The 24,566-nt window shown below is 36.1% G+C and overlaps 4 protein-coding genes across 7 annotated transcripts; 2 read left to right on the top strand and 2 right to left on the bottom strand.

The window, feature by feature from the left end:
* Window positions 1–3,946: 3,946 nt before the first annotated feature.
* On the bottom strand, window positions 3,947–7,702 carry LOC130716564 (EIN3-binding F-box protein 1-like). The gene is made up of 2 exons (XM_057566530.1): window positions 7,310–7,702; window positions 3,947–6,644 (listed from the first exon to the last, which is right to left on the bottom strand). Exons 1-2 carry the CDS (start codon window positions 7,332–7,334, stop codon window positions 4,735–4,737), a joined length of 1,935 nt encoding a protein of 644 aa, XP_057422513.1. The 5' UTR covers window positions 7,335–7,702; the 3' UTR covers window positions 3,947–4,734.
* Window positions 7,703–10,036: 2,334 nt separating this feature from the next.
* Window positions 10,037–15,038, bottom strand: LOC130720409 (uncharacterized). 4 transcript variants are annotated; one of them, XM_057571051.1, is made up of 6 exons: window positions 14,942–15,038; window positions 14,715–14,786; window positions 12,740–13,001; window positions 11,643–11,730; window positions 10,808–10,874; window positions 10,037–10,304 (listed from the first exon to the last, which is right to left on the bottom strand). In XM_057571051.1, the coding sequence occupies exons 3-6, from the start codon at window positions 12,951–12,953 to the stop codon at window positions 10,251–10,253; spliced, it is 423 nt and encodes a 140-aa protein (XP_057427034.1). In that variant the 5' UTR covers window positions 12,954–13,001; window positions 14,715–14,786; window positions 14,942–15,038; the 3' UTR covers window positions 10,037–10,250. The 4 variants fall into 4 exon arrangements, with proteins under 4 accessions (XP_057427034.1, XP_057427035.1, XP_057427032.1 ...); XM_057571052.1 differs by lacking the exons at window positions 14,715–14,786; window positions 14,942–15,038 and adding an exon at window positions 14,503–14,634; XM_057571049.1 differs by lacking the exons at window positions 14,715–14,786; window positions 14,942–15,038 and adding an exon at window positions 14,102–14,372.
* A 2,134-nt stretch (window positions 15,039–17,172) lies between these two features.
* On the top strand, window positions 17,173–21,134 carry LOC130718955 (SPX domain-containing protein 2-like). The gene is made up of 3 exons (XM_057569611.1): window positions 17,173–17,575; window positions 18,404–18,530; window positions 20,327–21,134. The coding sequence occupies exons 1-3, from the start codon at window positions 17,291–17,293 to the stop codon at window positions 20,743–20,745; spliced, it is 831 nt and encodes a 276-aa protein (XP_057425594.1). The 5' UTR covers window positions 17,173–17,290; the 3' UTR covers window positions 20,746–21,134.
* A 1,437-nt stretch (window positions 21,135–22,571) lies between these two features.
* On the top strand, window positions 22,572–23,856 carry LOC130718479 (probable carboxylesterase 1). Its single transcript, XM_057569079.1, has one exon. The coding sequence runs from the start codon at window positions 22,743–22,745 to the stop codon at window positions 23,682–23,684; it is 942 nt and encodes a 313-aa protein (XP_057425062.1). The 5' UTR covers window positions 22,572–22,742; the 3' UTR covers window positions 23,685–23,856.
* The last annotated feature ends 710 nt before the right edge of the window (window positions 23,857–24,566 follow it).

The raw sequence follows: 24,566 nt of genomic DNA on the forward strand, positions 1-24,566 counted from the left end.
AATAGAAAATGGGCAAACCAAACAGGAATTATGTTTCTTTATATATGATCCTTATTAAATTCCTGATACTTTTTCATAAACTTTTGTAATTTTGAAATTATGACTACAACAGGAATTAATTATTTTTAACACTATTCAATACATTAATTAAGAATAAATATGGATTGAACAAAACAAAATTTAGATGAGACGGTCATCGTCTCCAACTAACAGATAGGCATGGTGTGGTGATAAGCCTAAAAACAAAATAAGAGCACAGCCTGAAATCAATCAGGGCCGTGTAAACAGTAAAGAAAATAAGGCACATGCTCAAGGCCCCCAAATTTTTGAATTTTTTTAAAAAATTGTTATATAATTTGAAGGAACTGCATGCCCAATTCATATTTACATACATACTTGATAAATGATCAGCTTAGCACTGTGTAAAAAAATCTTGTATTAATCTTGAAATTTTTGTAAGGTTTAATTTATTTTTAGAATTGAAAGTACTAGGAGAAGTATTAATAAAAGAAATTAACATTTCGGTAGAAATATTGAGTTATATTACAACTTTAGATTATTTTCCAAATGTATGTATTACCTATAGAATTGTATTGACAATCCATGTAACGATCATTACTTTTGAAAGATAGTTTTTAAAATTAAAATTGCTTGAATCCTACCTAAGGTCAACAATGTTATAAGATAGATTGAATGAGTTAGTTATTTTATTTATTGAAAGAGAAATGTTAGAATCATTTGATTGTATAACTCCGAAAAATGATTTTTCCGCTAAAAAACTAGAAGATTAATATAAAAAATTGAGAATTTATATGATATATTAAGTATTTTTAAGTATTTTTTCACCCAGAGGAGCAAAGCTCATTTTCCTTTTAGGGTAAAGCGGCGCATAAAAAAGGGCTGGCCCGTCAAAAGCACCAAGTAACTTCATCCAAAAGAAGAAAATGAATTATTAGCATTGAAGCTGAGGGGCTGAAAAGTACGGTAGTCTACGTTAGTAGTGATTTGCCTGTCGGAGGTCTCTTTCCAAACATATTTGTACATAATTAAAAACGGATATATAGTAGTTAATTGATGATACATTGATTTGTGCGGTATGCTTTTCCATCGTCCCGCTTCAGCCTCTCCTTTGAGGCTTTTCATCAAGTCGTTTTCAGTGAATGTCCTTGTTCGATAGGCTACCAACTTAAGAGTTTTAAAATTGAAAAACTACAAATTCATGGTCTGAAATGCAACGCATCTATCCAACTTTTTGTTCTTGTATACATAGAACTTGCTTGTGGCATTTATTTTAAATCTAACTTTCTCACATTCATTTGCATAGCCGTTGTCTTTTATTTCTAACCCGATCTGAAAGAATCAGCAATGAAGCATCCTTTGACATGAGAATTAGAGGGCTGAGAGGAGTAAATTTGTCTGGGAACAGAAAATAGGAAATAAACAAATACTCTAGGTCTCTCTCTTTCAGAATAATTGTTCACTTAAAGAAAAATTTGTTTCATGTGCCCACTTAGAATTCTAAGAAAACACTAATTGATGTTTTTCCATATAATGCCTAGATGAGAACAATAAATAAGGAAAAATAAAAATACTTTTCAAAGAGTAAACTAGGAAAATAAATAATATGTTTCAAAAAATTAACAATATTAATTACATTTCTTAATACGTATGTTTATTCTATTTTCGTCTGTACAGTTATTTTAAAACAGATGGAGTAATTGCTAAGATTGGTTCATGTGTCAAGAGACTTAACCATGTCCATAGCAATAAAAATAGTTGTTTAAGAGAAAAAAGTTGACGAAAACCAGAAAGGTTAACTTCATTGGATACCTTTCTTTCTTTCTTTCTTTTTTTATATACAAATGTTAGTTGTTAGTATTGTAGTAAATTAGTCTCTGTCCCCGTAGGATAGCTCAAGTGGTAGGAGCGGGGGACATATGAGTTAGGTAGGGGAAGGTCCAGGGATCAATTCCTGGCGGGTGCAATTTATCTTTCCGATGTACCAAAAAAGATGTAAATTAGTCTCTCATCAAGGTTCGAACTCTGAACCCTTCATTCCTCAACTCATATATTCTCTAACTCTTACCACTTGAGCTAACCCTCGGGGACATATTTGCCACTAATGCTCCTCAATAGAGTTGTTCAATAAAATTAAGCTCAATTTCACTTCTAGTCTCAGATTTGACGATGTGTGAATTTAGTGCCTAACCTTTTAATTGTTGCAAATGAAGTTCCTTTTTCATTATTGTTATACATAAACTCTTTTCATTTTTCAAGAAAAAACTTCACAAATTGAATCAATTTAATCCTTGTAAACTAAACTTTATCTCCTACCAAAACTCAAAATATAAATTTTTACTAAAATTAAAATTTGAATTTTCCACCTCTTCCTACAAAATCCTTTTGAAATGGAACCATATATCAATTTATAATAAACTATAAAGTATTCAAAAAGAAAATGAAGATTTAATGATTTATGCATATAAAAATTGAGAAAATGACAAAATTTGCTTACTTTTGAAAGTAGAAGATTTTATTAGCTCAAAAAAATTAGGAGGTCCAAAATCACTCACGAGTCACGATCCAAATTAAGGGGACCAACAATTAAGCCATAAAATTATAAATGCTTCTCAAACCAAAAACACAGTGAGATATTTTCCCTGTGATCAAATCTCTATCGCATAACGATAATATTTGGCACAGCAACAATCCTGAAGATTACATAATGAGATAATATTCTCTATTCAATATCAATCACATTAGCAACAATTATCTTGCTGATTAGATGTATCAGATTATATGCTCTTCAAGAATCCATAACCAAAACCATCTATTTCCTTTCAAAATTAACAAGTGGCCCCAAGTGGGGCTTGCCTACCAGGCTGAACTCACTGTTTCTGTCTCATAGAAGTGCTAGAAACGTGTAGGGAAGCTTCGTGTGTTGGGTGTGCCAGAATGATTGCTTTACATGACAATGCATGTGAAAGTGCATGTGCCCACTTTTATGTCTGACAATGTAGCAATCGAGCCATTGAACCTAAACCTTTGTTGTCAAGTTTTAAATGAGACAGATTCAAATTCCAAAAGCATCCAAATGTCCCAAGATTATGCAAAGTTAAGATAACGTCCACCATTCACAATTTATATAACACAGGTGAGTCAAGTGCATGTATAGAATTCACAATTTTCTCCGGATACACTTCACCGCAAGCAAAATACATATACAGCTCAAGACCAACAGCAATCCTATATTCCTATTTAATCTAGAGTCAGAATCAATTCTGGGTAAAGTTTTTGTGAGTAACTTCTTAGTACTAAAACTGATTATGAGAAAAATAAGTCAATCCAAAGTGCTAAAATTGATTCTGAGAGAAATAACTCAGATTCAAAAACGCTATTAGGAAAGCAACAGGTACACTGGAATGAAGAAGAATGAAATGAATTACATGCTCTATTGTTTGGATTGCACAAAAAGAGAATGGAATGACATAAAATCCAATGAAACCCATTTCATCATTTTAAATTTTTCTTGTTCCCCCAGTTTAGCAGAAGTAAGATGGAATTTTTAACTATTTATACAATTATCAAGTTACTCATTTGATCTTGGCCAAAAACATTTTTCTTCTGTTCAAACATCAACTCATGTTTTGACCAAAAAAAAACATCAACTCATGCAGAACCTCCACAACCCACCTCATGCATGTCACCATTAGCATGTTGTGGTTTGTTCATTTGTTACAATTACTCTAGGGCTCTACTGCATACTTGTTTTAATTTTCATTCCTATTGTTCCTCATTTGTTATAGTTTGTTCTATAGCTTCACCCCATGAGAAAAGTACTGCAAGCTTCCTTCACAGGGATAAAGATCACTAAATGAGAATGGGATAATTGTCAACATTTATTGGCAAAATGGTACAGTACAATCTAAGTATAGATATCAAAAGATTGGGAATAAGACTGCAAATTTTATTTCATTACTTCTCATAACATAACATTCAGTACAAAGGGCAGATATCAACAACAATACATAAGATACAAGTTGCAGGGACAAGTTCTGAAAAATTGAGGCCTGAAAAAACTAGGGCTTGGTATAAAAACAATCCTTCCCAAGAGGGAGAAGATTGTCATGGCAGAACTGTGTAACTTGCTGCCAGGACCAAAGCCCCTGAAAACAAGGCATCATAACTCTGAACTTCCAACTGCAACCAGCCTATAAAACCAGCACATAACTGGCACTGCCCTAAGAGTAAAACTGAGACCCAAACATCACGACAAGAACTGAGTTCAAAGACGTGACGTGACATATTTGGTAAACTATAGACAGACCTGGTACAGATAACTGTAAAAACATACACAGAAACTAGGACACATGGTGGCAAAACCGATACAAAGCGAACATAAAAAACATCAGATGCCAACACTAGTAAGAAAGATTCCCTACTCCAGAACCCGGCAGCTATGTTCTCCAAGATATACAGCCATTTAGTAGGTGGCAACTCAAACCAAGATGCCAAAAAAACTTTGAACAGATTCCCAATACAGGAAACTGCAAAAATAAAAGGTTAAATGACTGCATACTCTGGAAAAAGGGAGCCGAATCGCTGAATGATCAAGACCAGTAAATGGAGCCAAAAACTACTGTGTACCGCTAATCGTAATCGACGTTTGTGTTATAAACCTCCTGCAGGTTCTGATGCTGGCCTAAATTGCAGCAGAAAGAGGATATTTCCCGCTCATGAGAGAATGTCACACCTCCAGAGAAATTCCACAAGCATGTCAACCGTGCTGCTGCTGATTGCATTGCAATGCTGGATATTAAGTCCCAAAAGGGTGTGGCCCAATTTTCTCAAAGACGGCAAGCTCCTGTCCGAAACCAAAGTGCAACCTGACAGAGAAAGAATCTGCAAATTCAACTGTTCTGCATGTGCTAAGGCTGCTATCCCAGCATCAGTGATTGCACAGTTGGAAACATCAAGATCACAAAGTAATTGGCAATGTTCTGCAATTGCCATCAAGCTAGCATCACTGACATTTTTACAACCGTCGACGTTCAAAACCTCAAGAGTCCAACCATGAAGATTAGCCAAGTATGAAACAATTTTGTCTGTAAGGTTTATGCAACCATGAAGATTAACTTTGATCAGACCAGCCTCACAACTCTCAACCAGTGGAAGTAACCCAGCATCTGTCACTTCCTTGAGTCCACTCAATTCAATTTGTTGAAGCTGAGGGCATAGCTTTCCCAGTACAGACAGGGTAGCATTGCCAAATTCGGGGCAGTGACGGATTGACAGTGACCGAAGTGATTCACAAGGAGATATGGGTGACAACACCAAGTTTTGATCTTTGATCCCATAGCAGCTTACCATAGAAATAGCCTTCAATTTTGCACCACAGTTAAAAAGGACACCAAAAAACCCAAATTGGGTAATTCTGTGGCACTCTTCTAACTGTAGGTTTTCAAGTGATGAAGCAGCCTTGGTGAATGAAATCAACCCATTGTCTGACAGAAAGGCACACTTGTGAAGGTGTACACTTTTCAGATTTGGACAACCTTTTCCTACAGCTTCAATCCCAACATCTGTTACACCTCTGCAGGATGCAATTGTAAGTGACTTGAGTTTGTGCAATCCATTACCATTACCCATAACCCAAAACCCCCTCTCACTGACATTTGGGAGGCAATTAAGGACAAGATCTGTAACTGCTTTACCATAATGCCCAATAACAGCTATGGAGAGATCAGAAACAGTCAGTGCCTGAAGCTTCACCTTTGACAGAACCAAAGAAGTTGAAGAAAACAGGCCAGCAATTCCCTGATCACCAACACCAGTGCAGTCCTTGATAGATATAGACCTTAGATTGGAGCAGCACTTCCCAATGGCTTGTAGACCTTCATTGCCAATTTTTGGACACAGTTCTATTGATAACTCAGTGAGATTCGGGCAGTTCTTTGCAACTGCAATTAAAGACTTATCAGAAATTGTAGGGCATTTGCAAAGGTCAAGCTTCTCTAGCTGTTGACAACTATTAGCAATCTCAATTAGGCCTTCATCACTAACAGTAGAAACATTCCATAAAGAAAGAGACTTTAAAGAAGGGCATCCACGAGCAACTGCTTTGAGACCTAGAGTAGTCACCCCACGACCTGAGTTGCTTCCACGGATTGAAAGCTTCCCCAATCCTCCTCGGGATGCAGTTCCAACTGCAATGGCAGCAAGTCTAATATCAGTTGCCTTCTTTCCTTCCAAGCTTCGAGAGAGGTATCCCTCACCTCCAAACTCTTCATCATCTTTTTCCTGTTTACTCTCATTCTCTAAGCTTGCATTTTTGTTGCTACAGATTTCAGTCTTGCAAATATTGCTTAGAAGCATAAGCCAGTGCTTGGAAACGCAAGCACATGCACTCCTATCTTCACCTGGCAACTTCCTGAAGATTTCAAACAGGCATTCATCTGGCAAAGTTTCAATAGATGTCTCCTGCTTCTGCTCCAACCATTCTCTGCTGAAAACAAATGGAGCACTGATTCGTGACCTTTTCCGAGCAGGAAAGTATACATCAACTGGAAGGCCATGAGACAGGAAGAAACTTGCTTCCTTGGGGTTTGTGTATATTGTCCCCCCAGGGCAAAAATCATCAGTTCCTGAGAACCCAAACAGATTACCAAAGTCAGTAAGGAACAAAGTGAGCATAGATAGGTATATTTAACCACTAATCGGAACAGGCATATCTATCCTATGTATGTAATATTTGAACAAATAACAGAAATCAAGATATGCCTAAGAACTCGATAAAATCCTCTGAAACAAACATGAGATTCAGATCAACTTAACAAGATCCAATTTCCAACAAGATCCAAAAATCTCAACATCATTTCATAATGAACTATCTCACCATCCCTTCAATAAACTTAGACTATGAATCTCTACAATTTACATATCTTTTATCATATCAAAACAATCAAAACCACTTGTGCCTGAAACCCAAATACACCTCAAACAAAACCAAATATATAAAACATCAGATCACCAGCAAAGGAAAAACAAAACTTCAACAATCCAGTTAGAAATTTCAAATCTTATTTCAACCACATGATGATCCATGACACAGAACAAAATAAGAAAGTTAACCGCAACCCAGAAAATTTTTCCAAAAAAAACTAACAGAGCAGAATCATTACCAAAGAATAACCTTTCCATGCAACACAAAATCATCATCTACCATAAAACTTGGAAAAAAAAAAATACCACACCCACAACCAATAAAGCTATGAATCGAATCAAACACACAACAATTCGATGAACTAACCAGAAAAGCCGAGGACTTTAGACATGGGCACAGCTGAAAAAACCTCGAGAGGCAAAATCTGCAGTGTTCTCGACGAAAGAACCCTCGAACGAGAGCAAAAAGAACGACGGTGGTGACTGCGATGGCGATGAGTGAGTTTTGAGGGCAATTATGCATGAGAGAGCTAGTGGAAGCTATGAAATTGCAGAAACCCTAAGGTAAGGGCAAAAAGAAGAGAGAGAGAAGAGAGAGAAGTGGAAGGTGGATGAAGAAGGAGAGAAGTTAAGGAATGGTTATTGTGAAAAGGGAAGGCATTTTATTGAAAGTTGCAGCAAGTGGGGAAATATTAATTGATTCCAGTACAATGAATTGTTTCCCATTTCACATGCAATGTATCTTGCATTGAAACTAGACAGACAGTGGGGTTTCTTTTCCTTTCTTTATTCCCACCAATTAAAACCACAACCAAGGTGGGGGTTTCTTTTTTATTTATTATTATTATTTTGTCATGAGAAATAATGATTTTCCTAATTCTGAAGAAAGTTGGAAGTTTCAGATAGACTGGTTGGAAAAGTCGTACAAAAGATTAAATATGCATATTTCGCTGCAATTCATGTGAAATCACGTATAATATCGCTCATTTCTCTTCATATTTCATTAAGGTAGCGATGAAGTACAAGTGTTAACACAACATTATTCTAATTTTCCCCAACTAGTTGTGAGTTCACTTTATCACAGTTACCCGTGGTGGATTTAGAAATTTCAATTTATGGATTAGACGGTAACTTATATAAATTTGTAACATTAAAAACATAAAATATTACTATCAAAAGTTTAAATATACATTTATTAGAACTTAAAAATTTGTAAGAACTAGTAAGGGAGGTGAAACATTTTACTTAGCTGATGTGGCAAATTGGTCGTTTAAAGGTGTTATCCAAGAAAGTGAGGTCAGGCGATGGCGCGTAGTGAAACAACCAAGGGTCTGAATTTGGACAAAATTTAAGGGAAGGTGCAAGGATCTTAATCCATGATAAAGATGTTTACAAGCTTCCAGAAGGTCTCTGCATGCTTGAAACACTAAGCAGGAACATCCTTCAAAATAGGGAAAGAAGTTATGTCTCAAGAACCAGCTGATGCAAGGAAGATCGACTTAAATTAAACTTCCAGACTGACCAAGAGAAGCAACCGTCAATACCACACGATTGTAAATGCTTGTAACTACTCGGGAGCGTGGGTCACAAGTGTTCGTTAACTTCCTAGGTTAGCCAAATTTTCATCTATATAAAGGAAGGGTAATGTGGACAAATCATAACTCATCAATCATTCAAACTACAAAAGCCTTTAAGTTTTCTTAGAGCATCTTCAATGAGGGTTGCTTAATCCAGTTGGAGCACTTAAGCAACGTTGCTTATTTTTTAGCACCATTGAAGCAACATGACATTGCAGTCTGGTTGCTTAAATTTAAGCAACGGTTGCTTATTCTCTTTCTTCTTACTTTTTGACTAAAAAATTATATTTTATCTTTCATTCATTAACTTGAATAGTGTCATGACCTTGAAATAATATAAATATATGAGGTATAGTGGGACTCAACCAAAAGTAAAATAAGCAACCATGGTTGGAGATAATTTCGGTTGAGTTGCTTAAATCTTGTGTGACAGTTTGGGCTCACAAGAATAGTGTTTAAGCAACCCAATTAGCAACCATGCATTGGAGATGCTTACAATCTTTTAGCCTTTTACCATTCCAACACTTTATTTATTCAGCTTTCTACCATTTACTTTCACCTGTTTTAAGCCCATATTTATACATTTTTGTCTTACTTTAGTTCAGCAGCCTTGTAATCGATACAGACTTCTCAATAGTGATCATTGTAAGACCCGCAATTAATTAAGGGGAATAAATTCGGTTAATTCATGATTTCATGTTATAATGCGCAGTAGCGTGATGTGTGATTATGTTTGCTGGATTTAATCCAATGAGAATAATATTTTGATTATTAAGATTGAAGTTATTTTCCCGCGCGATTCATTCTTAGCATCGCCAACGAATGTATTTACATCTCGAAAACAACATGTTGTCTAGAACGTTATTCATTCATCAAATTATTGATTGAGTGAAAATTAAATATTTTCCTTATCATTATAATAATTTATGCGTGACTTGATGAATTTTGACTATAATATATGAGATCGAAAACATTGAGAGATAGTGTTTTCGGCTTGTAAACAAATCATTTTAAAATCTAGGCAATTTTCCCTGCTGAACCTGGTGAACAAGATTGGTTTAGCACAAGGTTTTAGGGCTGCACCTTAATCATAAGAGTTAACCACTAAAGAACAACCATTTGAGTTACCATAAAAGTGACTTTATAGTACTTTCATGGTGAACTATGTTGATAGCATTCTATAGTATATTAGTATTATATCACATCTTCAGATTTATGAAATATTGAATGTGGTTTAGATATTTCTCTCTTCTGAACGAATAGTATTGACTTTCTGTATTGTGTAACGTGATGATACCAATAAAATAAGCCCCTCCCGCGACTGGGGCTCTATACCAACTCAAGCCCTAGTGATCATCTTGATATAAGATATATCCACAAACTTCAACCAAGAGGCCTTCCACTGATAAAATATTTTGTGGAACTAGTGACAACAAGAAACATCTGCTCTTGAAGATCAATGTTTAGGCCAGAAACAAGCAGCAGGTGAAACTTGAAATTATCTCTGTGCAAGAAGCTTCTCTAAATCACCCAAGTAAAAAATAAAAGGAAGGAAGAACTATACAATTAATCTAGTTTAATTCATTTAGTATTAGCAAAGAACTACAGAAGAGTTAATAAAAAACAACTTGCAAGAGTTGCACTATTCTAAACTATCCAGTAAGACAATGAACAAATTCCACCTCACTTCCTGTGCAAAATCCATTAAAAAATAGCGCCTATTTTGTTTGATCAGTCATATAGACCCTCTTGCTCCCAAATATCAACAAGAAAGTATACCATTTCCTGTCACCAAAAATATAATAATCAATCAGTGACATGTTCCAAAAGAAAAAAATAAGGTTTAAACTTTAAATGTTTTTGGTCCCTGCATTATTGGAAATTATTAGTTTTAGTCTCTCTTTGCTTTTTTATTTGACTTCAATTCTTGTATTTTCGAAATAATCATGTCTCAATCTCTAACAGCACCAATACCAAAAGAAAAAGGCAAATTCAAACACAATCTTTTTAGCAAATTTCAGTCCTCAAAAGTTTATTTTTTCTTTTGGTATTGGTCTTCTCATCGACTGAAACATGACAATTTCGGAAATACAGGTACTAAAGTCTAACAAAAAACTATGAGAGACTAAAACTAAAAATTTTGTATAATGCATTGACCAAAAACACATTTAAGCCAAAATAAATCTTTATGAGTCGTAGGGGAGCACTCTAAGCTGCCTTGTTTTATTTTAGTGAGTGATATGCTACTAGAATATCAATAGAGAAGAGCCAAGTTCAGAAAATCATACTCTCAAAGGGATGGGTTGGGGAAAGGGCTTGTTGTTTCCAAGTAGATTGTCGTAGGTGGCATTCAAACTGTGAAACATGAACTGAGAATTAGAGGCTAACAAAAACATATTTGTAGTGAATGCTAGTCCCAACTTTCATGCATCTTTGATCAATATCCCTGACTCCGTCACGTATCAAAAATGCTCACAGTTGTCATCAACAAGGAAACAACGCAGTTTAATAATAAAATGAATAGCATGAACAAAGGAAAACCAATCCCTATTAAAAATATCAAGAAAAAAAAGGACGGGGTTCATTTCAGTTAAGACTTGTAAACTTTAGACTGTAAACTTTAGAGTCTAAAAGCTTAGTTAATGTGAAAATTAGCACCAGAATGATATATAGGTAAAACGTGCTCAGACAATGCTTTATTATTAACTAGCATAAAAACAGACAATGATCCAATACGACGGATTTGACTCCTCTAAAGTGAGGAAGTCATTTTAGATGGTAAAGTAAGCCATCAAAACCTTTGTGATTGTGATCATATACTTGCACATGTATAACAAACTATGGTGTTCTTTAAATCCCAACTATTGAATTTTCAATCAACGGTTGTAATGACTTACTTTACCCTCTAAAATGACTCCATCACTTTAGAGGAACCAAATCCTAATGCTGCATGTACAAAACAAGCAGATTTTACATTGAGGTAATCAGCCACAAAAGCTTTATATTTTTCAAAAGCTGGAATATGCATGAAAGGAAATGGGTAAGGCACACTTTTCTTTTCTTTGTATACTCTATCGCAACTGAAAACTTTGGCTTTTCATTAGAATGCATATACTAATTTACCTTATTTTTGGTTCTCGAACTTCTGTCTGACTCTCAGAGGTTTTATTTCCAACCCATTGTTGCCTCATCTGGTACCAGTGAAGAAGCCCTGCACACATCAAACTTTTCTGTCATTTCATTTGAAATGAAAATAAAGAATTATGCATACGCCATACGGATCATCTAAAACCCTAAAAACTAGCTTTTAATTGTAAGTTCCAGAAATAGTACATAACTAATTGACTACAATACTGCAACAAATTGAAAGAAATTATAGTTTAGCCAATTAACTTTCTATGCATCAATTGACAAGCAATACTGCATCTGAGGAGAGGCAGACATTTTCTCCTCATTTCAATAAGAGAATTAAAGGAGAAAATAAAAATATAAAAAAGGTGCATTTCACAACTCAGCATAAGATGGCATTCTACCAATCCCAAGGAATTTGAATTGTTACTATTCCTTGAGGGTCAACGAGTTTGATTCAATATTTCATAGTCAGTTTGATTCGAGAAATAGTTTCGAGATTTCATTTCCTATGTTCGATGATAATTACAGAAGTGTCACTTTGTTTCCGGTTTTCAAAAAATTATATATGAAACAACAAAAACATTGTTATACACCTTAGACCATTCAGGTTTGGGAATGAATGTCTCACCATGAGAAGTGAGGAAATAAGTCTTATCGAATGCTAATGGAACATCAGGGTGAGCCATGAGGAAAATATATTTTGGCATCAAATGGAGTTAATCGAGCATAGGGAGAGGAAAGGAATATGTTTGAATCAAGAAGATTCACGGGAGTTAAGAGAAGATGCTTATCAAAAAACAAAAGGGGAGTAAAGAGAAGAGGTGCTTCTGGAATGGGAAGGTTTGAAGTAGACAGGAAACCCCAAAGATCAGAGAGAAATGAGTTTTGGAGAACAAAAGGGGAGATATTTAAAAATCCGGAGGAAGGTGATGAAGAACACAATAACAAACCAAAACAGAAGAAGATAAGTCAAATTAGAAACTAACATCGTTATACACCTTAGTCCGGTATAACTCTATTAACAAATAAAGAAGGCTATTTCCACATCAGAGAACCAATACAAAATAAACATGTAACAACAAACTTGCCATGGTTGACAAATTCAGGAGGAGCAGTTTGACTGCATGCACTACTTTGGGGATCAGAAGGATAATTTGATGTTGCAGTTGATGAGACGCTTCTCAGCGACTGAGCTGCATTATGATCCATTTCGATAGTGTTGCTGCTCCAGAAATCTGATGATCCATCATCTTTAGTCACTGTTTGACCTTGATTTCTTAGTCCTTTAGATGCCTCATCCATTGAACCAATAACTGGAGGTTTTGTGCAGCTTCCAAGACAACCTATGCTCTGTTAGAAAGCAGGTACAATACAACCACAAGAAGGTTAAATCATAATTATGAATAATAACACCAACTATTAACATTACACTCTACCAACTAGAATTAAAAGCAGATATTGATGGTAAAAAGAACTGTAGGTGCCAATCATTGCTCAAGTTGAACTACAAAACCTTGCACAAGTGTATCACTCCATTTATAGTACTTATCATTACTCAATAGACCAAAACAATGCATTAAACGACAAGTAAAACAGACAGAGACGTAATAGCCTACTTGCTTGGTATGTTTTCACCTATTAATTATTTTGATATCCTTTAATGTTTCTGTAGGAGGCTTTCTCACATCAATAGCACATCAGAGATATGAACTTCCTCAGTAACTAACTTTTATGTCTTTCTCCTCACATGATACAAGAACATGTTTATTTATTTAACAGTCAATGTCTGTGCAAGAAAATTATGCCTCACAAAAATACAAATATTTGCAATTAAAGACTGCGGGGGTAAATGATTTCAAAACATAAATATTGCCATCAAGTTTATTCAACGCTTGCTAATTTCTTATCATTGAATTTTTCAATTACTGAATTCACATTTAAACAAAAAAAAAATTTGTAGCAAACCTGTGTCTTGAACATCTGCTAGGCTCACTATGATAAACATATGAAAGCACTATAGACACCCCCCCCCCCAATTCACAACAACAACAACAATAGAAGTCTATCCCACAAAAAGGGGTCAGCTATATGAATCACACTACACCATTGAGCTCTATAAAAAAAACAACCACCCCCCCCCCCCTGCAATAAATAAAAAAATCAGCTGAGAAAAGTAAATGCAAATCGAGAATGATGTAGCCATTGTTTTGACATTGAGGGTGGAAAAGCCTACCATGATGTGTGTAGAAATCAACCAAAACAAAGTGCACTGTGATAGCAAGACAGAAGAAATAAAGGATGTAGGCTCTAAGGGGTCAAAATTACGCACTAAGGTCCACAACGAAACCCTTTTCCCCTTCTCTAAGAAATGCAAAAATACAAAAGAGCTCCAACTAGTTTAACCATAAATATCCTGAAGTTAAACTCAGCATAAAACAAGTCTCTCTTACGGAGAAAATCCCTTTGCATTTGAGCTTGAACTTTTCCATGGCAGAAAGCACAAGAGCACTTAAACAGGCACCACAAAACAGTAAAAACGAGCCACAAGCTTTCTTCCCAGAGCATCTACCCAACGGCGGCGCTAACAAGCAACACCCAGGATACATATTTCCTATGAAAGGATGCTAACAAATTCTATGTATCTTATTATACCAACTTATGCTTATGCTTGCTTAAAAACCAAGCAAGTATAATAAAGATTCCTAAACATGATTATAAAAGTGCTACTAATAACATAGAATGACCTTAATATACCCAGAAAGGTCACAAGATGCAAAGCAGCAAAAATTCTCAAAATTTCTGAAATTCAAGAAGCAACAAACACATTAACCAAGAAAATTAGTGGTTTAACCTCCAATCTTCAAATAGACAGAACCTGAAAACTCACTTATTTGATTATTGAACTTACTAAGCAAGCTAAGTTAACCAAGATTATAAAATTTTATAACTACAAAAGGTGCTTCTTCCTTTGAGATTAAGTAATAAGTAGGACAGTGAAAGTGAAATTTTTTCAAATAGAAAATTTCAAAGAAAGACAAGCAAGAAAGAGAACAAAGGACTCACCCTATGCACGCCACAGAACCAATGAGGAACGTGATGTACAGAATTGGATTTGTCACCGAAAATTCTGAAGCCCTAAAATGATGATAATATTAAATATTATAAAATGAAAAAGAAAAGAAAGGTGAGGGACAAAAAGATAGCAAATATTCGAGTTGTTTGGTTCTCCAGAAAATAATATAAAACAACGGCCACTTTGGTTCATTGCTTGCCGAGGAATTAAGGCAAACCTGGAAGATAAACAAACACGCCCTTATGGTCCTCAACCCATTTGAGTTCTTGCGCACTTGTAGACTTCTTTTTGGTTGATTATTGGTCCGTTTTGATATTTAACTGAATTTGAATTGGACTAGGGGTTAAATGCTTTTTATCACTCAATTATACACTTTAATCTAAAATTGTTTATTGTTGTCAAAAAAAATCTAAAATTGTTTATCCAGCAATTTTAGTCAGATATAGGTGCCCGCGTGTATTTACACATGATTTTAGTTCTTCAAAATTTTCTTTCATCAAATTTTTTTACTGTCTTTCATCAAGTTTCATTGAATTTAATCGCGGTCGGTGGTAGCTCGCGTGCCTCTTCTCAGCGCTGGACGCGACCTCCCGAGGGTTGGATCAAGGCCAATGTCGATGGCGCTCTCAGCAGTGAGCTCCAGGCTAGTTGTGGTGGGGCTTTTCGAGATACTACGGGTATGTGGTCGAGAGGTTTCACTCGTAACCTTGGGATTCTTGGTTGGAATAATGTTTTCTATGTTGAGCTTTTGGTTGTGCAAACTACAGTGGATTATATAATTAGCTGAGAGATCCCCCAAGTTATTATTGAAAGTGACTCTCTCCAAGTGGTGGACTTCTTCCTCCTCTCACCAGTATGGTGCGATTGCTTGGGATATTGTTCAGAAGATATCAGCTCATGGGTCGATTGTCATCCAGCACATTCCTAGGGAAGCAAATTCTTTGGCGGACTACCTTGCCAAGGTGGGCTTGTCTCTTCCTTTTGGAATGCATTCGTTCGAATCATCATTTGGTGAATGTCACTCGATATTGCAGAGGGACCTGCTGTATCCCATTTCCCCTCTTGTAGGGCATGTTGCTAGTTAGCTTTTCGTTTTTGTTTCGGAGTTAGCCCCTCATTTGTAACAAAAAAAAATTGAATTTAATCGCGCCATTTTTTCACAATATTTTTTCTTGAAAAATAAATTTTAAATGTAAATACTAAAATTGTAATCAAACAATTCCTTAGTCATTCTCCATTTTCTCATCTTCTTTCTCTTCCTCCTCCTTTCCTCCTCTCCCTCATCACCATTTTTCCTACATTTTTTTTCCGACAAACCAACACACTTAAATTTTCTCCCTCCTCTCCCCAAACCTCTCTCACTTCATTTCGCTCTAATCTCACTTTCTGTGAGAGTTACTTTACCGTCTCCCTAATGGACCAATATGATTATTTATAAATTAATTAATAAATAAAATATGAAAATTCTAACTCACTTATCTTAAATATGTTTAGTTGACCTAAGACTATGAGTAATTAAACTCAAACTTTACCAATTGTAATTTAGAGAAGTGACAATTCACAAAAGGAAAAAGAGATAAGGTTCGTTCGGTATGTGTATAAGACATGATAATATAAGTTTATACAATGCGTTATGAGTTTATCCATTATTTAGTGCTGACATTGTATTGACTTATCCATCAATCCACTCTTGTACATTAAAATGATGAATTATTTAAATCATCATATAGATGATGGATTATACATGATAAGAATTTGATGTAAAAGCTACTTGAAATTATTTAATCCACTGCCACAACCACCACCCTCCACCACCGCCCTTCATCATGGATTATACAGTGATATTGTTGTTATTACCACCACCGCCCTTCATCATTGTCGCCACCAGCACCCTACAACACTATCACTGTCACCACTATTGTCATAACCAACTCCACCGCCCTCTCACAATTTCCTCCCCTACTGCTATCGCCACTACCACCACCACTCTACCGCCACCACCACCACCATTGCCACACCTACTACCCTCCACCGTTGCCGTCATCGCCAATATCTTTACCACCATCACCCCTGTCTACCATCACTATCATCCACCAAACATATGAGTTGTATTGATTTAAATGATGTGATAAGTTAGACAGTGTATTACTAAATATTGTATATTATTACATTTTTTATCACGTCTAATACTATTAGACCTTATATTATACATTATACATTGTAGCAAACGAACCCATATTATAGAGAATCAATGCATAGTTAAACAAGGAACAAGTAGAGCTAACTAAAGAGGGAAACAACTAGGGGAGATGAATTTAATAAAAACGGCACGTCATAACCAACAACAAGTACACACTTGACACATAATATTCCCTCTCTCACAAAGATTCTATTTACTATATTTCATTTCAATTTCAATATATAACCGGAACCCAAAACTCTTTAATTAGGTTTTTTAAATCCGCATTTCAAGTTCAGTTTCTAACCCCAAAAAAAAAACAAACATTCCTACGTTCTCTTCTTCTCCCTTTCCCTTTCGTTCAATTTTTTCAGAACCAAAACAACGATGAAGTTCTGGAAGATTCTGAGCAACCAGATCGAGCAAACGCTACCTGATTGGCGTGACAAGTTTCTCTCCTACAAGGATCTCAAGAAACAGCTCAAGCTCATAGCCCCCAAAGAACCCTCCTCCTCCTCCTCCTCCCTCAAACGACGCCGTTCCGACAACGACGACGGCGCCGGCGAGGTCTCCAAAGAGGTCAACGATTTCCTCCGTCTTTTGGAGGTCGAGATTGAAAAGTTCAACGCCTTTTTCGTCGAGATGGAAGAGGAATATGTAATCAAATGGAAGGTAACTAACTAACTAATCACTAATCACCATTATCGATTCTAGTTTTTTGCTTTTTTTTCTTCTAGATAATCAGATTAGTTCAACGTGATATTTTTTTCTTGCTCAACGTGATTTTGCGAGCATGTGCTTCTAAGAATTTCACCCAAACATGTTCATATGATGAGAAACCACGTTAGAGAGTTAGAGAATATTAGAACTGGTTCTGTAGATGGGCAATGTAAATGGAAAACCATGTAAGGGTTTGATAATTTGCTGTGTATGGAAAAGGCTATTCAAAGGGATTTGTTTTGTTAGTGTGGACTGGGACTAAAAAATATCAATTCGGTAATAATGAATTAATGAAAATTGTGTTAGAAGACATGGTTCATTATTTTGGTGGTTTAAGTTTCCGTTGTTCGGCATATGATAACTTTCTTGGAGGGCATGAGTTACGCTTTTGAATTTTAGCATTCGTGTTGCTGTTTAGCATGTAAATCTAAAGGCATACATTTAACTGATGATGCCTTAAGTTTCATTTAATTTGGAACTTAATAATTTCGCTTTGTCTTTAGTTCTTTGTACAAGATGCGTGTTATCAGGTGGGCAGAAGAGAAATTTTGTGATGGATGGAAAATGTTATAAACTTTAGTTGGCATATGTTTATAATTAGTAATGCTAGTGCTACACACATATATGTCACCCTTACATGTCGACAATTTTCACCATATGATTTCTGGATGCTTATATTCTGACACTGGCACATCTCCAAACATGAGAAGATGTGACTCCTGGAGATATGGACCAAGCATTTTCCATTTCTAAGATTATATGTTTATGTTTGTGATGCAGGAGTTGCAAAACAAAGTTGCTTGGGCCAAGAATTCAGATGTAGATTTGATGCCAGTAGGGAGGGAAATAGTGGATTTGCATGGAGAGATGGTTTTGTTGGAGAACTACAGTGCACTTAACTACACAGGTATTTTCCTTTCTTTATGAACCATTGCATAAGTTTTAAGTGACAGATTCCATTTTTATCATCAAGAGTATTAACATTTGATGACTTGAAGGATCTCAGACATTGTTAAAATGGAGTAAAATAGTATTTTGGTATTTGGAATTGGAAGTATACCTCACTTGCAAATTTGCAATGCAGTCCCGCCCGCGTGTAAATTCGGCATATGATTTTGTCCTTGAATTATTCAACCCGATTCATGACAATCTCCTATGACATATAATAAAAGGGCCAATAAGAAATGAGTTTGAATAATTTATGTACTAAATGGTCTTAAATCAAGGACTAAATTGCCAAACACTTTTAGAATGTGTTTGGATGGAGTGTTTTTAGGAAGTAATGTAATTTTTCAGGGAATTTGAAATGCTCTATTTTAAAATACAGTGTGTGGATGTTTATTACAAAGAATTTTAAATTCAAGGTAATTAAACTGGGTTGAGAGTGAGGAAATCAAAATGACACCAAAATAGGTAGAATTTGTGAAATTCCTCTCATCTTTCTCGATCGATTCTTCCTTTATCTGGCTAAAGCAATACTACTGGTGGTTCGGTCGGTTGTAAAACTGCACTTTCCTGCCGTAAAGTCCCTCCAACAACCAGAAAAACAAGCTTTGTGGTTGCCATGGTGAATGCTCTGCTATGGTGTACATGATGGAGACTTCCAGATCTGAAACTCCGCCTCCTCAAAATGACGACGAAGTTGGTCGTGGAGGACCTTTAATAGCTTCATAGCGGAGGAATAGCCATCTGCGGTGTTGGGGGTCTGTGGGCGGCGTTAACCTTAGTGTATTGGTGTTGAAGTGAGGGAAAGGTGAACGTGCCGAGGAGCACCATGAGCGAAACAATGCTGCACACCTCATCTTGGGGGCTCCAGAGCACCATGAGACCTTGCGCCACAACTTACATCGGAAGACCCACAAGCACCACACTGGCTAGAGAAACTAGAAATCTACAAGACAAAAAAGAAAATCACAATTGAAGGAATGCAAACATTTAACCCAAACAAGAGATGTTACAAATTTAGGGAGTTCAATTGATTCAATTGAAATCCCTTGTTTTTTAAATTCTCTGAAATTTGAAAATTCTCTATCCAAACACAGGGTTAGGTTCAAAATGGAAGTTTACTTATTAATATGTATAGCCAGATGAAATTGTAAGGAATCATGGACTATATAGTCTTAACCCAGACAATTTTGTTGGCAACAATATTATTTGATCACAAGCCCGACTAAAAGCTATGGACTCTATTTGCTCAATTCATTTGACATCTTGTATTTTTTCCCCTTTCTTTTTTGGTTTACCAGTTACCACTTCTATTGCTTTTTAATTCTTTTATATACTCCATTTATCTTGTAACATGTTACTGGTAAATCCACGCATATAAGTCTCGAACTTTTATTTGAAAAATGAGTAACTATTGTGCGCTGTTCTGGAAGAATTCCATTTATTAACTAGGTCTACTAATACAATTCTAATTGAATGTATCATTTAGTTATGCCTGTCAATAAATTGGTTCATAAAAGAAGTGAATGATTAAACCCACACTAATATCTGGTATGAAGAATAAGTCACCATATATATTGTAGACAAATTTGACTTTTGAGGTCCTGTTAACTGTTTTGTCAGCTGACATAATACTTTATCGAATGTTTAATAAAGTAGATTGATGGTTAAATATTCCTTGGATTAGGAGGGAGTTTTGATGATGAATGTTTAGAAATGTTGCTTATTCTTCTATCTCATCTTCCATTCTTTGTGCAGGTCTAGTGAAGATAATAAAGAAATATGATAAGCGAACTGGTGCGCTACTTCGATTACCTTTTATCCAAGATGTATTGAACCAGCCCTTCTTCAAAATTGATGTTCTTAACAAGCTTGTAAAGGAGTGTGAGGTGATGCTAAGTATTCTTTTCCCCAAAAGTGGGTCTCTAGGTCCATCCTTCTCAACTAGTGATCTTGAGGAAGAAGCGTGCAGTTCCATGACTGCAAATGAAAATAGAGAGACACTGAAGCAGGTGCCAAAAGAACTTGCCGAAATCCAAAATATGGAGAACATGTTCATCAAACTAACTACATCAGCATTGGATACCTTGAAAGAGATTAGGGGTGGAAGCTCGACCGTAAGCATATACTCATTGCCTCCGCATAAGGAGGCTATGGTAGAGCAAGCAGCCAAATAGATGTTTGGAGTAACACAGGATATGTGCTGACTTTGTATCATATCACTCTTTTTTCTCTGCTTTAGATCAAACAGCCAAATATAGATGATGGCAATAACTTGTGATAGCTGCTGAACATTGTCCTTTTCTATGTTGAGAAGAGAACCCCATTCAAAATGAGGCTGGAGGGGAATCTGTCCTCCTTTTTGGAACAGTGTCCGATGGTAGATGGATGCGGCTAGATTGATTTTCTCCTTTTTTTTTTTCTTTTTTATGCACAAAATTCTCTTCAGGGTTATAGGGGCATGGAATCTGGAAAAACAGCATGTGCAGCTTCAGCTTGTATCACCTTATTAACTATGGTCATTATTTTTGTCACCACCCCTATAGATATTCATATCATACTCTTCCCTTCCGCAGTTTCAATTTGTGAAAGAGCAATGCTATATAGTACGAGAGGGCACGTACGAAGAATGCACGAGAGTTCAAAACTACAACTGCCAAAAAAAAAAGTAAACCTACTATTTCTGGCGGTTCAAAACCGCCACAAAATTACAACTGTCAAAATAAAAAGAAAAGCTACGGTAACCGCCAGAAAATGCTTCGTGCGTGGTGCACGAGCCCCAAGGTCGTGCCCCACAGCATTTTCCTTTGAGAAATGTATAATTTGTGTTCTACAGTTATAAGTGCGGTGTGTAATTGGTGTGTAATTGGTTCCTGCTAGGGGTGGCAAATGGATGGATTGGATGGATATGAGTATGAATATGAATTGTAATAGATGGATCCAAAACAATCCATTATCCATTAAGGATCCACTAAAATTGTTTAAAAAAACCCATCAATTAGTGAATAAAAATTCATCCAATCCATTCATTAGTAAATATTTATTGCATCGATATCCAATTCATCCAATGACTTTTAGTACGAAAAATTATTATTATTGTTATTATTTAGATAAAAAGAAGTTTATAAGAAATTCATTTCTCTAAAATCGGCCCTAAACACTAATATCGGTCCCAACCCCTACAATCAGTTCAAAACTCTAAAATCGACACAAAACCTAAAATCGGGCCACAAACCCTAAAATTGAATTCAAACACTAAAATTGGCCTAATCTCTAAAATAGGTTTCCAAGAAGTGATCCCATTTTTTTTAACAGGTCCGGGTAGAGACCAAAGGTCTTAAGCGATAGATTCGTCAAAATGTGTTGAGTTGGAATTCCATTCTAACTAAAGATTCTATAAAATCGTCCCCTAAACTGTAAAATCAACCCCAAATTCTAAAGTCGACCTTAAACACTAAAATCAGCTTTAAACCTTAAAATCAATCCATATCCCTAAAACTGACCGCAAACCCTAAATAAACACGATCAAACTTCTATTCATGTAAGAGTTATACTCTTGAGGCTTTGAGTCTTGATGAAGCTAATCTTTATGTACGACTTCCAAGACGATGGTTGCACGTAGAGTTCACCTTTCAATTATGTATTGTGAACACGTCGGCTTAAGGCTGCTCGGCTGGACGAGTTGAAACTTGCTTCTAGTTTCTTAAATTACGAATTGATATATATATATATAATATGATTATTTTGAAATAATTTAGTCTGTGCGATAAAAAACATAAACAATACTTCATAAGAGCTTTAAGAGTAATATTTTTTCCAATTACAATTGTTTGTGATTTAGTCTTAAAAGTCGTTGTATCAATCCAACTATTTCCTAACTCCATGGATTGAGTACGGTTTCTAAGAAAAAAGTTGTAGGTTTGACATTTGCATGGTTTTGTTCAATTTTATAGTTATTTTTCTGAGCTATATTACTTTCTTCATGGAAAGTAACCAAGCAAGCTTAACCCTTTAACAAACAATACAATTTACATGATCAACCATACAACATTTTTAGCAAACAATGCTATTTACATGATCTACCAATGAAAATAACTGTATTATCCTTCAGCTTATGTATAAAATCTTCACATAGAGAACCTTAAAGTCACCATCTAGCCTTGAAATTTGAAAAATGTCCTTGATAGCAGAAGCACCAGATTTTCTCCAAGTCTATTCTGATGGTTTGGTGAAACGCTTTGACCCTGAAACTGTCCCTGCATCTTCCAAACCCTCCAATGGATACAAATCCAAGGATGTTGTTATTGACCCATCAAAACCCATCACCGGAAGAATCTTCCTTCCTCATTTTGAGAATCAGCAGAACCTCCTCCCGGTCTTGGTTTATTTCCATGGTGGCGGTTTTTGCATTGGCTCCACCACATGGCTCGGCTACCATCACTTTCTCGGTGACTTCTCGGTCGCGTCCCAATCCATTGTTCTCTCCGTCGACTACCGTTTAGCCCCGGAGCATCGTCTCCCGGCGGCTTATGAAGATTGCTATGTTGCACTTCAATGGCTTGCGGAACAAGCAAGCTCTGAGCCTTGGCTTCAGGGTGCTGATATTTCAAGGGTGTTTCTCTCTGGGGAGAGTGCTGGGGGTAACATTGCACACCATGTGTTTGTGAAAACGACTCAGAGAAATAATGATGTGCTTGTCTTGAAAATCAAAGGGTTGATGGTTATACACCCTTACTTTGGGAGTGAGGAGCGGACTGAGAAAGAGGAGGCTGTGGCTGATGATGACAAAGAATGTGTCGCTATGAATGACATGTTCTGGAGGCTGAGTATACCGGAAGACTCGAACCGCGACTATTTTGGGTGTAATTTTGAGAAACATGATGTGGATGCGAGTGTGTGGTCTCAGTTTCCGGGGATAGAGGTTTATGTTGCTGGTAGAGATTTTCTGAAAGAAAGGGGTGTCATGTATGCAGAGTTTTTGAAGAAGAAAGGGGTGAAAGAGGTGAAGCTTGTGGAGGCTAAGGAAGAACCACACATATTTCATATATTTTATCCTCAATCTGATGCAACTCGCTTGCTCCAGAGCCAGATGAGTCATTTCATGAAGAGATACTAAAGACAATCATGATTAAAATTTGAATAATATGAAATTCTTTCATGATAGGAAAAAAATTGCCCAAGTATGAGGCGCAATGCAGGATGATGCTCTGTTAAATGTAAGATTATTATTATATATGATGGTTGACATAATAAAGTATGCAGTAATGATATATACACACCTCATTTTTAAAACACTTCATTCTCACCTCTTTTTGTTTCTATCTCTCTCCTCTTACCATCTATCACATCTCATACTTTCTCTCTCTTACTTTTCATTTTCTTCCTATCTCTCTCATCATTCCACATCTTCCACCTCAAAAAAGAGGTGTGTAAGTAACATTACTCTAAAGCATGTACGTGTGTGTTTGGCTCGGCGTTAGTAGAATTGGATCTGGCCAGAATTGGATCTGATATGAATTGGATCTGGTAAACGTGAGTTTGAGTGACGTGATTTATGTTTGGATACATTTATCAGGAATTGGATCTGATAGACTTGAATTGGATCTGTAAAAGGGAAAGGGGACAATTGGATCAACATTGATGCTAAAGCAACAAATTGTTGTGTTAGGATGGATCCAATTCTGGGGCCAGAATTGGATCAACATTTAACATCCAAACATCAATGGAGATGGAAAAATCACGTTTGAGGTCTTTAAACGTGGATCAGGCCTGATCCAACGTGCATCCAAACACACCCATAGGGACAACAAGGCCTAATCTCATGCACGTGAGGACTAACTTTTTACTAAGCTCTTTACCATTGTTCGAGCTAAAAACATAGAAAGAATGTATAGTACATAGAGTGAGAGGATTGCAATGAGAGAATCTAGAGAGAAAGAAAACGTGTAACCGCTTAGAGAGAGAGTGTAACTGAATTTCGAGTTTATTATTCATCAAA

This window comes from Lotus japonicus, chromosome 5 (genome assembly GCF_012489685.1).
Source record: "Lotus japonicus ecotype B-129 chromosome 5, LjGifu_v1.2".
NCBI lineage: Eukaryota > Viridiplantae > Streptophyta > Magnoliopsida > Fabales > Fabaceae > Lotus > Lotus japonicus.